General features: G+C 51.2%; 6 protein-coding genes across 6 annotated transcripts; 3 read left to right on the top strand and 3 right to left on the bottom strand.

Annotated features, from left to right (window-relative positions):
* Positions 1 to 504: 504 nt before the first annotated feature.
* On the bottom strand, positions 505 to 1612 carry GLOTRDRAFT_105605 (uncharacterized protein; the record flags this gene model as incomplete). The annotated part of the gene is made up of 5 exons (XM_007867454.1): positions 505 to 1028; positions 1075 to 1149; positions 1219 to 1310; positions 1362 to 1402; positions 1457 to 1612. 5 exons carry the CDS (start codon positions 1610 to 1612, stop codon positions 505 to 507), a joined length of 888 nt encoding a protein of 295 aa, XP_007865645.1.
* Positions 1613 to 3602: 1990 nt separating this feature from the next.
* Positions 3603 to 4885, top strand: GLOTRDRAFT_128796 (uncharacterized protein; the record flags this gene model as incomplete). Its single annotated transcript, XM_007867455.1, has 6 exons — positions 3603 to 3669; positions 3723 to 3994; positions 4045 to 4123; positions 4178 to 4297; positions 4380 to 4567; positions 4625 to 4885. The coding sequence occupies 6 exons, from the start codon at positions 3603 to 3605 to the stop codon at positions 4883 to 4885; spliced, it is 987 nt and encodes a 328-aa protein (XP_007865646.1).
* Positions 4886 to 6099: 1214 nt separating this feature from the next.
* GLOTRDRAFT_93184 (uncharacterized protein) lies at positions 6100 to 7504 on the top strand (the record flags this gene model as incomplete). The annotated part of the gene is made up of 7 exons (XM_007867456.1): positions 6100 to 6139; positions 6222 to 6493; positions 6544 to 6622; positions 6676 to 6795; positions 6858 to 7045; positions 7100 to 7282; positions 7400 to 7504. 7 exons carry the CDS (start codon positions 6100 to 6102, stop codon positions 7502 to 7504), a joined length of 987 nt encoding a protein of 328 aa, XP_007865647.1.
* Positions 7505 to 7756: 252 nt separating this feature from the next.
* On the bottom strand, positions 7757 to 8525 carry GLOTRDRAFT_115914 (uncharacterized protein). The gene is made up of 2 exons (XM_007867457.1): positions 8216 to 8525; positions 7757 to 8157 (listed from the first exon to the last, which is right to left on the bottom strand). The coding sequence occupies exons 1-2, from the start codon at positions 8506 to 8508 to the stop codon at positions 7968 to 7970; spliced, it is 483 nt and encodes a 160-aa protein (XP_007865648.1). The 5' UTR covers positions 8509 to 8525; the 3' UTR covers positions 7757 to 7967.
* Positions 8526 to 8772: 247 nt separating this feature from the next.
* GLOTRDRAFT_41464 (DUF1620-domain-containing protein) lies at positions 8773 to 12455 on the top strand (the record flags this gene model as incomplete). The annotated part of the gene is made up of 12 exons (XM_007867369.1): positions 8773 to 9013; positions 9175 to 9436; positions 9501 to 9936; positions 9991 to 10089; positions 10147 to 10281; positions 10309 to 10545; positions 10596 to 10931; positions 10978 to 11154; positions 11210 to 11763; positions 11812 to 11945; positions 12001 to 12161; positions 12216 to 12455. 12 exons carry the CDS (start codon positions 8773 to 8775, stop codon positions 12453 to 12455), a joined length of 3012 nt encoding a protein of 1003 aa, XP_007865560.1.
* GLOTRDRAFT_110945 (Six-hairpin glycosidase) lies at positions 12400 to 14278 on the bottom strand. The gene is made up of 10 exons (XM_007867458.1): positions 14099 to 14278; positions 14007 to 14045; positions 13835 to 13943; positions 13716 to 13773; positions 13513 to 13658; positions 13247 to 13462; positions 13140 to 13176; positions 12736 to 13064; positions 12654 to 12679; positions 12400 to 12580 (listed from the first exon to the last, which is right to left on the bottom strand). Exons 1-10 carry the CDS (start codon positions 14180 to 14182, stop codon positions 12530 to 12532), a joined length of 1095 nt encoding a protein of 364 aa, XP_007865649.1. The 5' UTR covers positions 14183 to 14278; the 3' UTR covers positions 12400 to 12529.
* Positions 14279 to 15547: the final 1269 nt, after the last annotated feature.

A 15547-nucleotide genomic window follows, 5' to 3' on the forward strand; every position in this document is an offset into this window, starting at 1 on the left:
TCGTTCATTTCAGTCGATAAAGCAGATACTGTATTAGGTAATTACCAGCTACACATAATAATTCGGAAATATCTCAGCTAACCCTCTCGTTGTCCTGAAGTTCTGTCTTATAATGCTGAACTCATAGGTTTCAATTGCAACCTTTCAAAAAGGATGGCATCAGATACGGCTAGACGCGTAGGTTAAAAGCACAATGCGCACAGCCCTTGTGATGACATGGTGAGCAGGAGTGCTGGATCCACCTTGTAACATTGTAGGTGGACAAGTAGATATATATAGGTATGCAGCCATCACAACCTACTCGAAGACCATTCCTCGGGGGCATATAATTTCGGCTTGACTGCCTATCATCTGGCGACTCTTTTTACGCTCCCCTGGCTATACCAACGAAAGGACAAATATGTATCTGGCGCTAGGGCTAGAACCTCATGTTGAATGAGGATACAAAAAGTGGAAGAACTGGGAAGCAACTCCGTAACTCCACTTCTCTGCGGTAAGTCTCCTTCATAGTCGGGTCACGGACCACACCAGCATGTCCGCATTCCACTTCCCTAAGCTAGCCTTCGACAAACTGGCTTCCACCTTCACGGAACCCTTCTTAAAGACATCACCGTCCCAAAGTGCCTCCCAGCTCTCCGGCGAATGACCGAACATATTCGCTTCGTGGAGCACAACTCTATAAGACTGGCTGTTCACCAGGTCCCCTTTCTCCTTGCCGCCAATGTGGGCACCGAAGATGATGGAGCCGGGCTCCGGTGATAAGAGGGCTCCGACGCGCTTAGCAAGCTCTCTTTGCTTTTCCTCGGTGAAGAGATGAAAGAATGAGGACATATGTATTGCTGCGACTTGGCCATGCAGCGGCGCTAGCGATGTTAACGATGGCAACATAGGGACTGGGGTCGTCGGTTTCGCGTAAACAACTGGCGCGGGGCTGATGAAGTGATCATCGAAAGCGTCTCCAGCAACGAACGCCACCGGGAAGCTCTCTAGCGTGGACTTGAACAGCTCATGGCCGAGCTGCCAGAAGTCTGCAGGTGCGTCAGTATCACGTCGTAATCCAGAAAATGCTATTACCTCCTCGATAATCGGACGCAATAGCTTGTTTGGCCGGGAAGCCGTCTGCAACAGCCTTGCGGATGTCATTCCCGACTTATGATGGGATCGTCAGTATGAGTGTGTTCTTTTTACCTCTGGCCGAGATATATCTTGGCTACTTACAGCAGCAAGCCAGGTCCAAGAAGATAGCGCCCTTGCGTTCTTTCCCAAGGGCCAAGGCACGCGGATAGGCGGGTAGAAGGGATATAATCAGTCTACGGTGCCGTCAGTGGCACACATAGTACGACTTTCGAAGATCCACGCACTTGGTGAAGGTGAAGGCCCAGATACACGGGTACGGGTACACCTGTTACATCCGATGATTATCTGTTTCGTTAACAATGGGAGTCCGAGCACGGGCCTTATACGCTTGTTGCTGCACCGCAATAATATGTTCTCTCAGCTCCTCATCGCTTGCTATGCCCGTTTGCGACTTGTAGAACGCTCGTTCCTCGTCGGTTGGGGCATAGAGCGAAGGGTCGAGCTCCAATTTCACTGCTGGGATTTCTGGCGACATGGTTAATAGGTTCGTTGATGCCATTGAATGGTCATCGGCGTATATATAGGCGTTTCTCAGGGAGGTACACGTATGCCTGATCGCGCCGGAGCGCTCAGGATACCGCAATCATACTTAGCATTGAGGGTACGCGGGCGTCGGGCTCGGACTTTACTGCCTTGCATTGAGTCAAACACGGGATCTGCTCGGCCCACGGTGAGCCATATCCCACCAGAAAAGACCGCACTTGAGTCTAAGTCTATAATGTTAGCCTTATTATCCGTGCTTACACCTAGCCCGCGTGACGTTTGGGACGAGGATCATGAGGGCTATCCTCACCTACATAACATGAACACGGACCGAAAGCAGATTCAGATTCAGAGACCTTTGGGTGCAAGACTCGGATGCGGCGAACACTAACCTCGTTCAAGTTGTTGGCGGATATTCTGAATCTGCATGCAATGTTCTTGCTACGGCGGGCTCTCTAGTGGAAACCGGGTGGACTCTTGATTACTGCCCTTGATTTCTTTCATGCACTGATTGCATCCGAGTCCTCAGCTATACCGCCTAGGCCTGTGGCGCTAGAGAAGCCGGGGGGACTCATTTGCGGTATCTTGCTTCTATCAGGTCCATATCCCTTTCGTCATGTTCAAGGACGGAGCCATATAACTACATTTCCAACCGCCGCTACATGCTACTGCATGTGCTCCCCCAATAGCTCGGAAGCAGATGTTTGTCGATCCGGAAGTATAGAAGGCTCAGGCTGCCAACAGCCATCGGTCTCTAACCTTCGGTGTGACAAGTCTTTTTGTCGAGAGTACCCTACCGACCGTAGTGGGGCCTTATAACGCGGCTCTTCAATTCAGAGGACATGCCACACTGATTCCATCGTCAGATGTCTAGTGATACATCATCGTCATCACTGTGAACACCTCAGCACCCATAGTCGGAGTTCGCTTGTCCCCGGGGATCACAATAATGGAGCCGTCATGATCAGAGGAACCCTCTCTGATTGGATGGCACATAGGCGGGAGGCAGTCCGCCTTCCACAAAGACAACATCCGGAGATGCGTGGGATATTTGCCCAATTTACCCTGCATACTTCTTGAGTACTACTTCCGGTTGATCGTGAGAGGGGGTCTACAGTCCCGGACAAGCAAAGACAACAAATTGGGTGACCGGAATTCCGAAGGTCCAGAAGCCATGGGAACCCCGGTTTTATTGCAGAAATGAGTGATTTAGACTCTAAGGAAGAGATTGGCACGAGCCAATTTCCCATAAACCCCCTGTAGCAGTCAATAATGGGTCGGGATGGGTGGGAATTTTGGCCGTATACAAAACAAATCGGGAAAAATGCGGAAAATATGCCAATCGACTCCTTTCAATGAGCTGAGTCTGATTCCGGCTTAAATCTAATAATCGGATCAGCCGATATGCCATAATAGCTCTCATAAGTGCAGGCCAAATATGGCAATCAAGGCAATTTGAACTTCTTTGGGCCTCAGAAGGGGGTCTGTAGTCTTCAAAAGCCTGGATGCAACTCCATGCAAGGGTTTACAGGTCCCCAAAGGCTCAGGATGTAATCTGGGAGGTCGATGACGGTATAGAATCTCATTCAAATGGCCCAAAATTTTGGCCGTATCAAAAAGTCGTGGGAAAAATCAGTGGACTTCATTTTTGGATGTTTCCAGCCTCCCTGAGTCCGAATCTGAACTCAGTTTCCCGCCAAAAAATCTCGTTCGGTCAGAAATCAATTTGTTGCCTTTGCTTGTCCGGGACTGTATCATATACATATAATGTATCAGTATCGCACCCGCGACTGATGAGCAGATCATGATGCGACGCGCACCTGTACGGGCAGCTTCGGATGACACTCGACAGGTAAGCCAGATGGGCTGTGACGCATGTGCGCGCAGGGGGTAGAAAATATGTATGTGCACGCATTACCCCCGCTTTATAAAGCCATTGCTCGAAGCCCCCCATCACCCCAGCGACTGACGAAATTATTTGCATGGCCTCCGCAATTAATGTAGACGTGGCAGAGCTTGCGGGTCTTATAGTGGAAGCCGTCCTCTATGGTGAGTGACGCACGCAAGGGTATACCTCGATGTTCCTCACCTTCGTTGTTTAGGTGTCTTCCTCATTCTCTTCCTAGAAGCCATGTACCTGACATACATGCGGAGAAAACGAGTCAAAGCCAATAAAATTCTGGTCTCCGTTGCGGCCATCATGCTCATCCTCGCAACAATCCAGCTCGTGGCAGATACGGCGAATATATTTCTAGCGTTCATTAACCGCAGCCGGGCGGAACGTATCGAGTTCCTTCATGATGTTTCCCAGCCGGTATTCATCTTGAAGCATACCACCCTTATTCTGATGCTTCTTGTGTCTGATTCATTCGTGGTAAGTCATACGTGCTTCAATATCTGACGATGATGCTCACAACGTACTAGACGTACCGATGCTGGATAATATGGGACAAAGTCATTTGGATAGTTGTCTTGCCAATATGCTTGTGTCTCGGAAGCGCAGGTTAGTCTCGATGGCTCCCAACAACCTTGAGTCCTTGCTCACCTTGACTGGCAGTGACGGGTTTTCACGCCATATGGTCTTTCCAGCACTTCCACGCTGAAACAAGAACAGCCCAGGAAAAGTGGCTCATTTCGATCTCCTCGTTAAGCCTCGCTGCGAATGCAGTCTCAACCGGTAAGTGCAGGTTCCCTCTTATATGACGACCGTTCGGCCACGATCCCCTATCCCGCATAAAAACCTGCTTAGATCTGTGAAGCCCTCGCGGCATTTAGAATATGGCATAGGTCCAGAAAGACCGCAAAGGTCGTGGGCGCAACAACATCCAGCCTCATGCCGGTCGTGAAAATAGTTGTAGAAAGCGGCGCCCTGAATGCGGCATACATGCTCGCAAATACGATAACTTTGGCAGCGGGGACCGAAGGCCTTGAGACCATGGCTGAACTGGTTTGTTGCCTCCCAAATCAAACATAATACCGTAAACCGCTCACCATAGTCCATAAGGGAACCCCTTTGGTGGGATGTATCTTCATGCTCGTCATCATGCGGGTGTGCATCAACTCCGAACAGACTGGCACATCGGCAAATTCGAAGACAGGAATGGCATTACACTCGATGCCGCGGCGGAGTGGTGAGGCGGGCGATGAGCGGTCAGGTGCGGGTCGGCGCGTCGTGATCAGCCAGAAAGTATTCGTTACTCGCGATTACGTCCAAGATACGGAGGGAGGGACAGAGGGGAAGCCCGACGCATCGTATACTGTCTGACTCGGGACAGGTTTGTCGTATGTACGATAAGATGATTCTGCGATACCCATGGACTTCGGTAGGACCATAAAAAATTGTCAATGCCCCCATTGTTGTGTAATCAATATCCCCGAGTCCTTGCGATGGAAGGTGGCTGCTTGATATCAAACTGCTGGCCATGTTCGGTAACGTTACTCTCATAATAACGTGGAGGTGTCTCGAATTAGCCTGGCTGTCGATCGACACTGGGGCATATCGCCCGAAATAATGAGTTCAGTTAGTATTCAATCGGACATGAGATACTTAGATTCACTACGTACTTGCTTGAGACTGAACTGCATCCGGCTGTTTGTCCTACTTGTTGTCTCCTGGAATGAGATGGTGGTGGAAAATATGCTCGGCGCAGGTGATACTATAACTATATGGGGGCAGATGTGTCTGCTTTTCTCTACCGCTGCACCGATCTATGAGCCCGCCGTGGTCGGCATGGTGAGCACAGGAACATCAGAGATAACAAACCGGGACACGTCCGGGATTGGTTGCTGAGAAAGCGAAAGTCATCGGCCCCATCTACGAAAGATCGGCAAACGCCCGGATTGTGGCAAGACCACGGTCTTCGTAGCGTTGGGTGCCGTCACACATCAGCCACAAAGCTGCTTCGAAAAAGAAAACGCGGCGCCGGCAACCAATAGCGTCCCACAGGTCTTACCATCCGCAGTGGAAACGTCTTGCCACGGACGATCTTGCCCACGGTTCATCGACATCTTCCGCTAGTACCGGAGGTGCAGAAGGCAATAGAAGTCTACTCAACCCCAAAGCTCTGAGTGAAAGCTTATTCTGGAAAAGGGTTTACCACACCAACAGTCTTGCCTCTTGCATCGTATCAAAGGCTGAAGTCCCCTATTTATAGCCGTCAATGCGAAGAAACCGATGGAATCCGTTTGCTTACCCGTCAACTGCACAACTCAAGTTGATACACTCCTTGATTGACTGCTGCGCAGATCCAAACGGCAGTGTCTATTCTCTTCGGAAGTTCGGATGAGGCTCGCAGGTAACTCTTATGGAGGGATCGCAGTTTGCACGCTTCGCCAGGATTGACAGAAGCGAACACCGTTGGACTGTCGGGATGAGAACATAATCCTGCTCTAGTTATGATTCAATAGCAGAAGATCAGCCTCCACTCTTTATATCCAGCCGACAGTCTCGGGGCTCCTGTATCGCAGCAGGCATCCGCCATGGCCTCCGGGACAAACATCGATGTCGCAGAGCTCGCTGGTATGATAGTGGAATCGATTTTGTATGGTGCGCAGGACCCAGCGGCGATGACGACCCTTCTGAACTCGGCGCTATGGCCCAGGTGTCTTCGTCGTCCTGTTCACAGTAGCGGCGTACCTCGCGATCGTGAGGCGACGCCATGTCAAGCTGAATCGCGTCCTCGTGCTAGTCGCGCTTGTCTTGTTCATCCTCGCGACGATGCAGCTTGCCGCGGATTGCACGAACATCTTCCTGGCATTCATCGACCGCAGCAGGGCAGAGCGGATCGCGTTCCTACACGACGTTTCGCAGCCTGTGTTTGTACTCAAGCACACCACGCTTATCCTCATGCGGCTGGTATCCGATCTGTTTGTCGTAAGTTGAGTTGCGGCCCGTGCAGTATGCATAGCCTGACGACTCTGCAGACGTACCGGCTGTGGATTCTTTGGGAGAAGAACATCTGGGTGGCAATCCTGCCCATATCCCTGTGTCTCGGCAGCGGAGGTTAGTTTCCTGACTAGCCGAAACAGTGATCTCTATCACTCACCTCTTCCCAGTCACGGGATTTCACATCATATGGTCCTTCCAGCACTTTAAGCGAGAATCACGAGCATCGCAGGAGAAATGGCTCATCGCCGTGTCCGCGCTGAGTCTCGCGGCTAATTTCATAGCAACATGTACGTCTCATCTTACATCGCAGCTTCTCGAGGCGAGCGGTGAATGCTAAAGTGATGCGCAGGCCTCACCGCGTTCTACTTGTGGAACCAGAGCAGGAAGCTCGCCAAGATCGTCAAGTCGACGACTTCGAACCGGATGCCCGTGGTGAAGATAGTCATCGAGAGCACTGCCTTCAACGCCGCGTACATGATCGCCAATACGGCCACGCTGGTCGCGGGGACAGAGGGACTCGAGACTATGGCTGAGCTGGTAGGTACACTTATAGGCACTTAAGAAGAGGGCGAGGACTCACTTCTCGTGAAGGGGACCCCTTTGGTCGGGTGCATATTCATGCTTGTGATCATCCGGGTATGCCTCAATGCTTTGCAAGGCGCGGGCTTCGCGAGCCATTCGACCGAGCTGCGCTCAATGCCTCGTTCCACCGGTAGCGAGAGATCACGAAATCGAAACCTTGACCAGCATATCGTGATAGACCAGGAAGTATTCGTGAGTCGGGACGGCGCACTTGCAATCAACATCTCGAAGGGAAGAAGTGGAAAATCAGACGAGGTGTCTCCGATTTGATATCCTGCGTTGTCAATGCTGTATGAATGTATTATTTAGTTCAGTACGTTACCGCTCGTTACCCTCTGGCAATACACCATACTTGCTATCTTTACATCTCAGCCACCTGGCAACCTTCCGGCTCTGGACGTGATGAAAGTGTAGTGTAGTCTTGCATTTTGACACGTGAGCCTGTACTGACAGATCATAGAGTTATGGAATCCTCTCACCTGGCCCTATACGAGAGTCATGGCAACGACATTCCGACTATAAACATCCGGATTAACGGGAGGGACTCAAATATAGACATCACGGGGAAGGGCTGCAGCCAAGCACGCATGACGCCTTGCTTAACGAATTGTGGGTCCGATCGATTATGGGGATATGGAAGTCGCCCGGATATCCATGGCACCTTACCATAGCGTTTGAGATAAAACCGACGGAGATGCGAGAACTTTGAGGCGTGCGCATGCATTTCCATCGACTCGGTAAGGAAAGGAAAAGTCCCGACGTTGCATTGCCCTGAGCGTGTCCCGTATGCGTACCATTATGACGGTATATGCCTTTGACAAGAAGATCCAGATATAATGTAGAACGGCCGGGAATCCGTGGTAGCCACTGGAAGTCATCACGACTTGCTAGCTTTCGGGTCGCCCGCACCTGCGGAAGCCTTCTCGCTCTCTGCCAGCTCGCTGAAATTCTCCCAGTCCACGACCCCTTCCTGCGCGCCTCCCCCAAATCTCCTGCTGAATCTGCCGAGCCGTCCGGTGGTCTCACTCTCCTCCTCAGCGCCTTGCGCTCTCATCATAGCCGTGTTCCTAATGTGCAAAAGGGCCTCGTCTCAAAATCACTTGAAACAGCTTCAAAACCACACACCATAAAGGATTATTGGTAACATCGCGAGTTAGGCGGATAAGTGAACGGGGAGACGTTGTCCAGTGAATGAAGGTTGATCCGTCCGAGCGTACTACTTTCTGCGGAAATTGGGGAACGATAGGATTGGGCAGTTTGTTTGGACGACGTTTCCAGACGTGCGTACGACCGTACGGTGAAGACGATACGAGACGCGTTTGGACCAATGGTCTAGCAGGCTGGCATGTACCGCATAGCGACCTTGACGTTGCAGCTATACTGCGAGAGGAGCTGGCGACGGCGCAGGACAGAGTCATGTCGTGGTCGGCGTCGTAGAGTTCGACACAGAGGTCGCATTTTGTGATTATTATCTCAAACCTTGTCTTCTATATCGGGAAATAATGGAAAAGTACTGTATATTTAAAAAACTTATAATACATGTACACGTTAAAATTACTACATTACCATTCGTCATAATTCCCTAACGTGCCCTCACTTCAGAGCAACACGTACTCATCGTTGAACACGTCGCGCTACTAAGACTGAACGCGCTGCGGCCGACGTCCATGAACTAACGAATAATGCTACTGTCTTTGCTAGCTGTCTTCGCCATTATCGGCCTAACAAGCGCGTTACACGCCTCCGAAGCCGGCGTGGTCGATTGGCAGAAGAGTTTGGTTGGCGTACCTTTGACCTATACCACCTCGCTGTCGCCCGCATTCCACCGCGTCCATGACACTGTAAACACGACGCGAAGCGTGATTCTGACTGCCACTGGGAATAATGTTCTGGCAGCGTTGGATCCCGTGGACGGTTCAGTCGGTATGTCTAACAGTGCCTGCCTTTAATGTGCAGCTACAAAGTAGAGGGGCAGTGTGGAGACAGATATACGAAGCGTCAGATCCTTTAACAGCTTACCAGAAGCAGAAAGACAGTAAGTTAGTGCTGAGGGGAAACACGTTGTATCTGACATGCTGGTGTAGCTGTTGCTGCTCTCTCAGGTCCCGGAGGCGCAACCTTACGAATATTCGATGCACTAACCGGGCAGCTACTGCTTGAGAACCGACTCCATGCCCCATCATCTGGACACCTCTCAGAGCCTATAGACCTCGGCACGGCTCTTTCTCTACAACCTACGGAAAACACCCGACCACATATTTTCGTGCTCACAAACGGCCACAGTGTGCGCCTTATAGATGGTTCCACGGGAGACATGAAGTGGGGATGGACATCCGCTGACCAGACGTCCGTAATATTGTGTACTCATACAATCGTGACCAATGAACTTATTTTATCCGCATTGCTTCAGCTCCAAAGTTATATACACGAAGCTCGTCGCGACGTCGTCGACCGTCTACCTCATTGGCCTGTCCAAGTCTATCCAGTCCAACACCCTCCATATCACCTCCCTGTCTGCAAGCACGGGTGAGCTTATCGAAGACGTGGACGTGCCTTCGAATATCGCCGAAGGACCCGCAGACATCATCCCACTTACCTCCGTTTCCGGTGCAGAGCCCCGCCTCGCATGGTTCGACCGGGGCGCGATCCGATCCATGCTGCTTACTCCCGACCTGAAGGACAAGCCTGCGAGCACGAAGGAGGCGCGGTACCGTCGGGTCATCGACGTGAACCTGGGAGAAGAGCGTGGAATATTTGTCGCGATACAGCATGACGGCTCGGCTCGCGTATTCAGGATTGACGAGGAAGGGCCTGGAGTGAAGGCAATATGGGAGTTCGCTGACTCCGTAGGTCTTCGTATGCGTTGCTTCACAGTAGCTGTACTAAGAGGGTCTGTCTAGGCGGACTCTGGCCGCTACGCGCCGTCTATTTATTCGGGCGGGCTCGACAAGGAGGGGAACCCGTACGTCTCGCGGGTGTTCTGGTCTCATGTTCTCGGAGTAAGTTCATAATCGCTGTTTTCTCCATCTGAATGCCAACTCGATCCCTTTTGACAGAAAGCTAGCGTCCACGTATTTGCGCCTCACTTGGCGGATGGTAAGGGTCTCGTCTCCGGTTTCGCGTTCCCCTTCGATACCCGCACGCACGGTATTATCAATCACGTATGCGTACTTTGCCCACATATGAACGGCGTAATAACTCTTAACTTTGTTTGATAGGTTGCGGTAGATAATGCTCACCCAGGTGGTTTTACCGTCTTGACCCGGCTCTTCGTGACCACGACGACGGGCGCCGTCCAATTCTGGCAGCGCGACGTGCTGGAGTGGACGAGAGAGGAGTCCCTTGCTAGTATCAGCGCAGCCGAGTTTGTGGACTTGCCGGAAGAGCAAGTTGTCCATTCACACAATGCCGAAAGTTTCGTGCAGAGAGTCGTACGACATATCATTGACGCGAAGGTACGGTCATTTTCATCCTTCTCGTGAGCCATATACAAAGACTGCCGTAGGACTTCCCGCGATATCTCGCAGCCTTTGTTAACCGCTTTCTTACGGGATCGTACGAGACAACTTCGTCCGTGCTGCCCTCTGCGGTCAATGCCAGCGGTCTCCTGACCCGTGACACGTTCGGATTCCGCAAAGTCATCGTCGCTGCGACTGGCTTTGGTAAAATCTACGGGCTGGATTCTAGCACAGGTGATGTATTGTGGAGCCGAATCCTCGGTCTCGGATGGGCCGCGGAAGTCGGTGCTGTGATACGCCCACTGAAGATCTACGTGACGAGAACAGTGGCGGATGGAGACACTCCACAGGTCGTCGTCGTAACCCAGAGGAGGGCGGAGAATGTGAGCTTACGTCTGACGCGGTGTATACGTTGCTGATTCCGCCTAGACCCTTGTGGATACCGTGCTGTTCCACATTGACGCATTGACGGGTGAAGATGCGAGGGGGGCTTCTCCCTCCGGTGAGGTCCTTCAGGGCCTTGATATCATCTCCGGGCCGCTGGTCGACATGTTCTTCCTTCCGGGAGAGAAGAAGGTCGTCGTTCTTATCGACGAGTTCCTAGGGGTTCGCAGCATACTTCTCCTCGCGGTGTCCATTCATTTACGGGAGACTTCCACAGGTTCATCTTTACCCTGACAACGACGAAAGCCAGGAGGCCTTTACCAAGGTAGCCAAGTCACTCTACCTCCCTCTTCGAGCAGGCGTGCCGGGCAATAGACGACTAGTAGGTCATCAAGTCCACCCGAACCCCGAGCTCCACGATCACTACTTCGCCTCCCCTATTTGGACAACCGATTTCCCTGCTTCAGAAGACGTCCTCTCCATTATTCGACCTTCTCATAGTCAGCCTGTGGCCTCCCTGGGGAAAGTCCTGGGGAACCGCACGACTTTGTATAAATACCTCAACCCAAACCTGCTGGCTGTTGTGACTGCTTCGAAAACGGTGTCCAAATGTTCGATATACGTCGTAGATAGTGTCAAGGGCAGCATCCTCTATCATGTCTCGCTTCCCGCACCGGACGGTGACTGTGATGTGAAGGCGAATTTGGTCGAGAATTGGCTGGTGTATACGTATTACAACGGCGAGGGCGACCGGCTTGGCCAGACCAAAGGTCAAACTCTGGTCTCTGTGGAGTTCTACGAGGGAAATAAACCCGATGATAAAACGCGCAGGTGAGACCCTTTCCATACCGTCATGGGAGGAAGCTGAATAATCGGCAGTTCTGATATTTCTTCATATTCGGAGAAGAGCACGCATATCACCGCCTACGAACAAGCTTTCCTACTCCCGCATGGCATAACTGCTTTATCTTCGACCGCGACGAAATTCGGCATCACGACCAAAGACATCATAGGTGCGTATTGCTCTATGTCTTTGAGATGAAGTTTCGATCTAACCCGTACCTGCAGTTGCATACCAGAATAACCAAATCCAATCCATACCTCGCCGTCTACTCGATCCTCGGAGACCGAAGCGCAAGCCCACCTCCGAAGAGATGGAAGAAATGCTGATTCAATATGACCCGCTCCTTCCATATGAGCCCCGTGCCGTTTTATCGCATAATTATCAGGTACAGCATGATGCCAAAACGAGCTAACAGTCGTAGCTGACCTCATCTGTGTAGGTTGCAAATGTCCAGAGGGTTATCACCTCTCCAGCCTTGCTCGAATCGACGTCGTTGGTCTTCGCTTATGGTCTCGATCTCTTCCATACGCGAGTCACGCCCTCTGGGACATTCGACGTATTGAGTGAAAACTTCAACAAGGCCCAGCTTGTCTTTACTGTTGGCGGTTTGCTGGCTGCCATAATAATCACAAAGCCGATGGTGCAGAGGAAAAAATTGAGGGAAAGGTGGTATCAATAACGTTACTTGTTGGATGATCTGTAATTTATCTACATAGAAAGTAATAGATGCCAGACTTCGTCCGTACTTGCCGATCAAAGTTGGTCATAATGCTCGTACTCTGCCTCCATGAGTAAGAAGAACGCCTTCGAAGCGCAGCCAATGTCAGTGTCCAGTGGCTGACTTCTCCATGCCACACGTGAAAGGCAATACACTTACTTGACCTTCAGCTGCTGTCCCAGGGTCTGATACGGGTCAGTTATACCGTCGCACCGTATGTCTGGAGAGGCCGAACACATACGATCGAAAGATGGGCTCCCACACACACCCTGCACGAGACCCCACCTGTCAACCTTCAACCAAACAGCGTCTCTCATTCTCAGAGCTTCCATCCGCCAATCCCGTTCGCACGGATTTCCCCTTAGGTGACCTTTGCGGCACAGACGCAGTATGGTGTATGATAGCTGCTGAGCAGCATTGGTTTCGACAAAGGTAGACGGGTCATTTAGGACGTCGTGGAAAAGGTGGTCCGAGCGGATATGGCGTAGCATTGCAGTTATCGTCCGTATGATGACCGAGAGAAGGGCGTCTCTCTCGGGCTCCCAGTCGGGTGGCAGGAAGTCCAACACCCTAGGATGAGAAGCGGAACGGTGGCCGGGGATCCTATTTAGTTTGATTGGAAAACGGTAGTATGCCCCAACGCACCTCGCCATGCCAGCAATGGCCCATCCGTTCCCGACTCCTGAAAGGAGCATCCGAAAGGAGATCTAGGTGAACGACAAGGTGCGAACGACCCAGGATCTTTCACTTACCCCAAAAGGCTTGGCGAATATATTCACCCTTTCCTGGATCGTAGATATGCGAGAACAGATGCTCGTCCTCATCCCATAGTACCTTAACATAAGCCATGGTCTGACGATAAGCCTCTCTGATATAACCTTCGTTATACCACAAACTACCCGCAGCGGCGAGGCCTGGAGGACCCATGTAGATTGCGTCTACCCACAGCTGTACTTTACCCGCGAGATCTAAAAAAGAGGTAAGGTGATGTCAGAAACCAATCCACATGTACACGCACGACTCCATATTCCATCAGACGTTCTCGGAGTTTTATGCAGGAGATAGTCTATGGCACGCTTCGAGGCGTCCAGGTAGTAGTCTTCGGAGGTTACTTCATGTGCGTGGATGAGCGTTTCTAAGATTGCTGTCGTGTCTACGGAGCCTCTGTGTTTCCTTCAGTACGAAAGCGGGTCAGAAATGGCTAGCGAAGTCACGACATACTGATCTCCCTGACACAGACGAGCACTCAGGCGCCCGTCGTCTCCTTGTCGCACAACAGCTATCAGGGTGCAGGGGGCGTTCAAGGATTTAGGTTGCTGTCCGGGATATGGCACACTCACCATCATGGGCCATACAGACGAAATATTCTGGCCCGTAGTCGGATCGAAACGCGCAGTGGAACTCGTACAACGCCTGAGCAGCTACGCCTTGTTCCCAGGAAGCGCGAGACTGGTTCCGAATGTGACATTAGAGACGCGTTGTGGCTAAGAAACCAATCATGATGTTGATTACCATGCAAAGCATTGCCATCATGACTTTCTCTATCATCGCCTGATACTCAAAGGTCACGGTAGTGCTCCAAGAAGCCTCGTTGTACCACTTGCCTTCGTCTTTGCCGTGAGATCCGCGTGCTGCGCGTGAATTGATTCGAGCATGGCAAGCTCGGATGAACTTAGTGGAGTGGTCATTTGGGTAAAAATATGGCCAGCAATGATTGCAAGCAAAGTCGTATACAGGCTAACTCTGAAATGCACGCCTACCTAGACCAGTTCGTTATAATGTCTCGCACACTGGCAGTCGAGACGCAAACGGAACAGCGGCTCTGGCCCAGTTTCGATGACCTCGTGATTCACTGGTGCTGGATCGGCCGAGATACTGCCAGTCCAATTTTAGGTGAATATGACGACGGGTTGTGACGTGTTGCCGCAATATGTAGCAGCGCCTTCAAGTTATGAGCACCGCGGTATGGAGGACATCCTGTAATGTGGCGAATGTGGCGAAAGAATGCGTCTCCGGCAATCGCCGCATGAACTTTACATAATGAACTCTTGTGTCGTATCGTCTTGTACGTATGATCCTCCTTACTATCATTGGGGGGGTTCTGTAAAAGTCAGATTTTTTACAGAACTCCGAAATCTCGAGAAGTATGCTACAGGGAGCTTAGCGGGTTGGTACGTATATGCATTGTATACCATACAGATGGTCTGTGAAGTCAGAAATGCCTCAAGTTGGCCCCTTGTCGTATGGGAGGTTGAACACCGTCCAAAATGCCCACTGTAACAGGTCTGATGGCCACTTGATGGGTAGATCTGCCAGCCTACACGGCCCCGGCATATATCAGCTTGCCTAGAGGAGGTGTTTCTTGTATGTGTAAACCTCCTGCGCCCACCCGATAATAGCTGCAGGCTTGTGAAGTGCTCGTATGGTAGATTTTACAGAACTCCAAGGGCCCAAGGGCGTGACAGATGCGTGACAGACGCGCGCGGATCGGATAGTGTTACCCGCGCGTGACATTTTTACATTACTCCCCGCAAGTGCCGTCTGGTTGCGGCATCTCTCTGTATTACTCTGTACATAGTGAATCGAGATCATTCTTTTTGCAGATGGTACTAAGGAAGGTATACTATGATGAGTGAAATTACAGGGAATGATGAAGAAGGTAGCCCTTGGCCGGTCATATTGTCAAGTTTTTACAGAACCCCCCCAATGATAGTATGCACGTCATGTTCCCTTTGTCGAGAAATAATAACGGTGGGACTCACACTGATGCTGTTAGTATATGCGCAACATGCCAATTGAATCGATGCATGCAACTCGTGCAGGAAGGAATACTAGCCCACCAGCTCTTGTTTTGAAGGAAAACCTGGTTCAAACAAGCGGTAAATTTATAGGCCTCCTTTGAACAAAATATCTCGGGAGGAAGAGTGTAGAGAATCGCGGAGATGCACGGGTAGCCGGCTATGTTGGTGTTCGTCTCATGGGCCCACATCTTGGAATTGGCTAGTACCTTCAACTTGTGTCGCTACCGGAAGACCTAGAGGCTTTGGTATCCT

Source organism: Gloeophyllum trabeum (genome assembly GCF_000344685.1).
Source record: "Gloeophyllum trabeum ATCC 11539 unplaced genomic scaffold GLOTRscaffold_00006, whole genome shotgun sequence".
NCBI lineage: Eukaryota > Fungi > Basidiomycota > Agaricomycetes > Gloeophyllales > Gloeophyllaceae > Gloeophyllum > Gloeophyllum trabeum.

What these genes read in the sequence shown, in the direction of transcription:
- GLOTRDRAFT_115914 (XM_007867457.1), bottom strand. Translation starts at nt 8,508, where the DNA reads ATGACTCTGTCCTGCGCCGTCGCCAGCTCCTCTCGCAGTATAGCTGCA. An exon ending in GTTACCAATAATCCTTTATG is followed by an intron (nt 8,158 to 8,215) that starts GTGTGTGGTTTT and finishes TTTGCACATTAG; the next exon opens with GAACACGGCTATGATGAGAG.
- GLOTRDRAFT_110945 (XM_007867458.1), bottom strand. Translation starts at nt 14,182, where the DNA reads ATGACCACTCCACTAAGTTCATCCGAGCTTGCCATGCTCGAATCAATT. An exon ending in TGATGGCAATGCTTTGCATG is followed by an intron (nt 13,944 to 14,006) that starts GTAATCAACATC and finishes ATTCGGAACCAG; the next exon opens with TCTCGCGCTTCCTGGGAACA. An exon ending in TATTCGCCAAGCCTTTTGGG is followed by an intron (nt 13,177 to 13,246) that starts GTAAGTGAAAGA and finishes TGCTCCTTTCAG; the next exon opens with GAGTCGGGAACGGATGGGCC.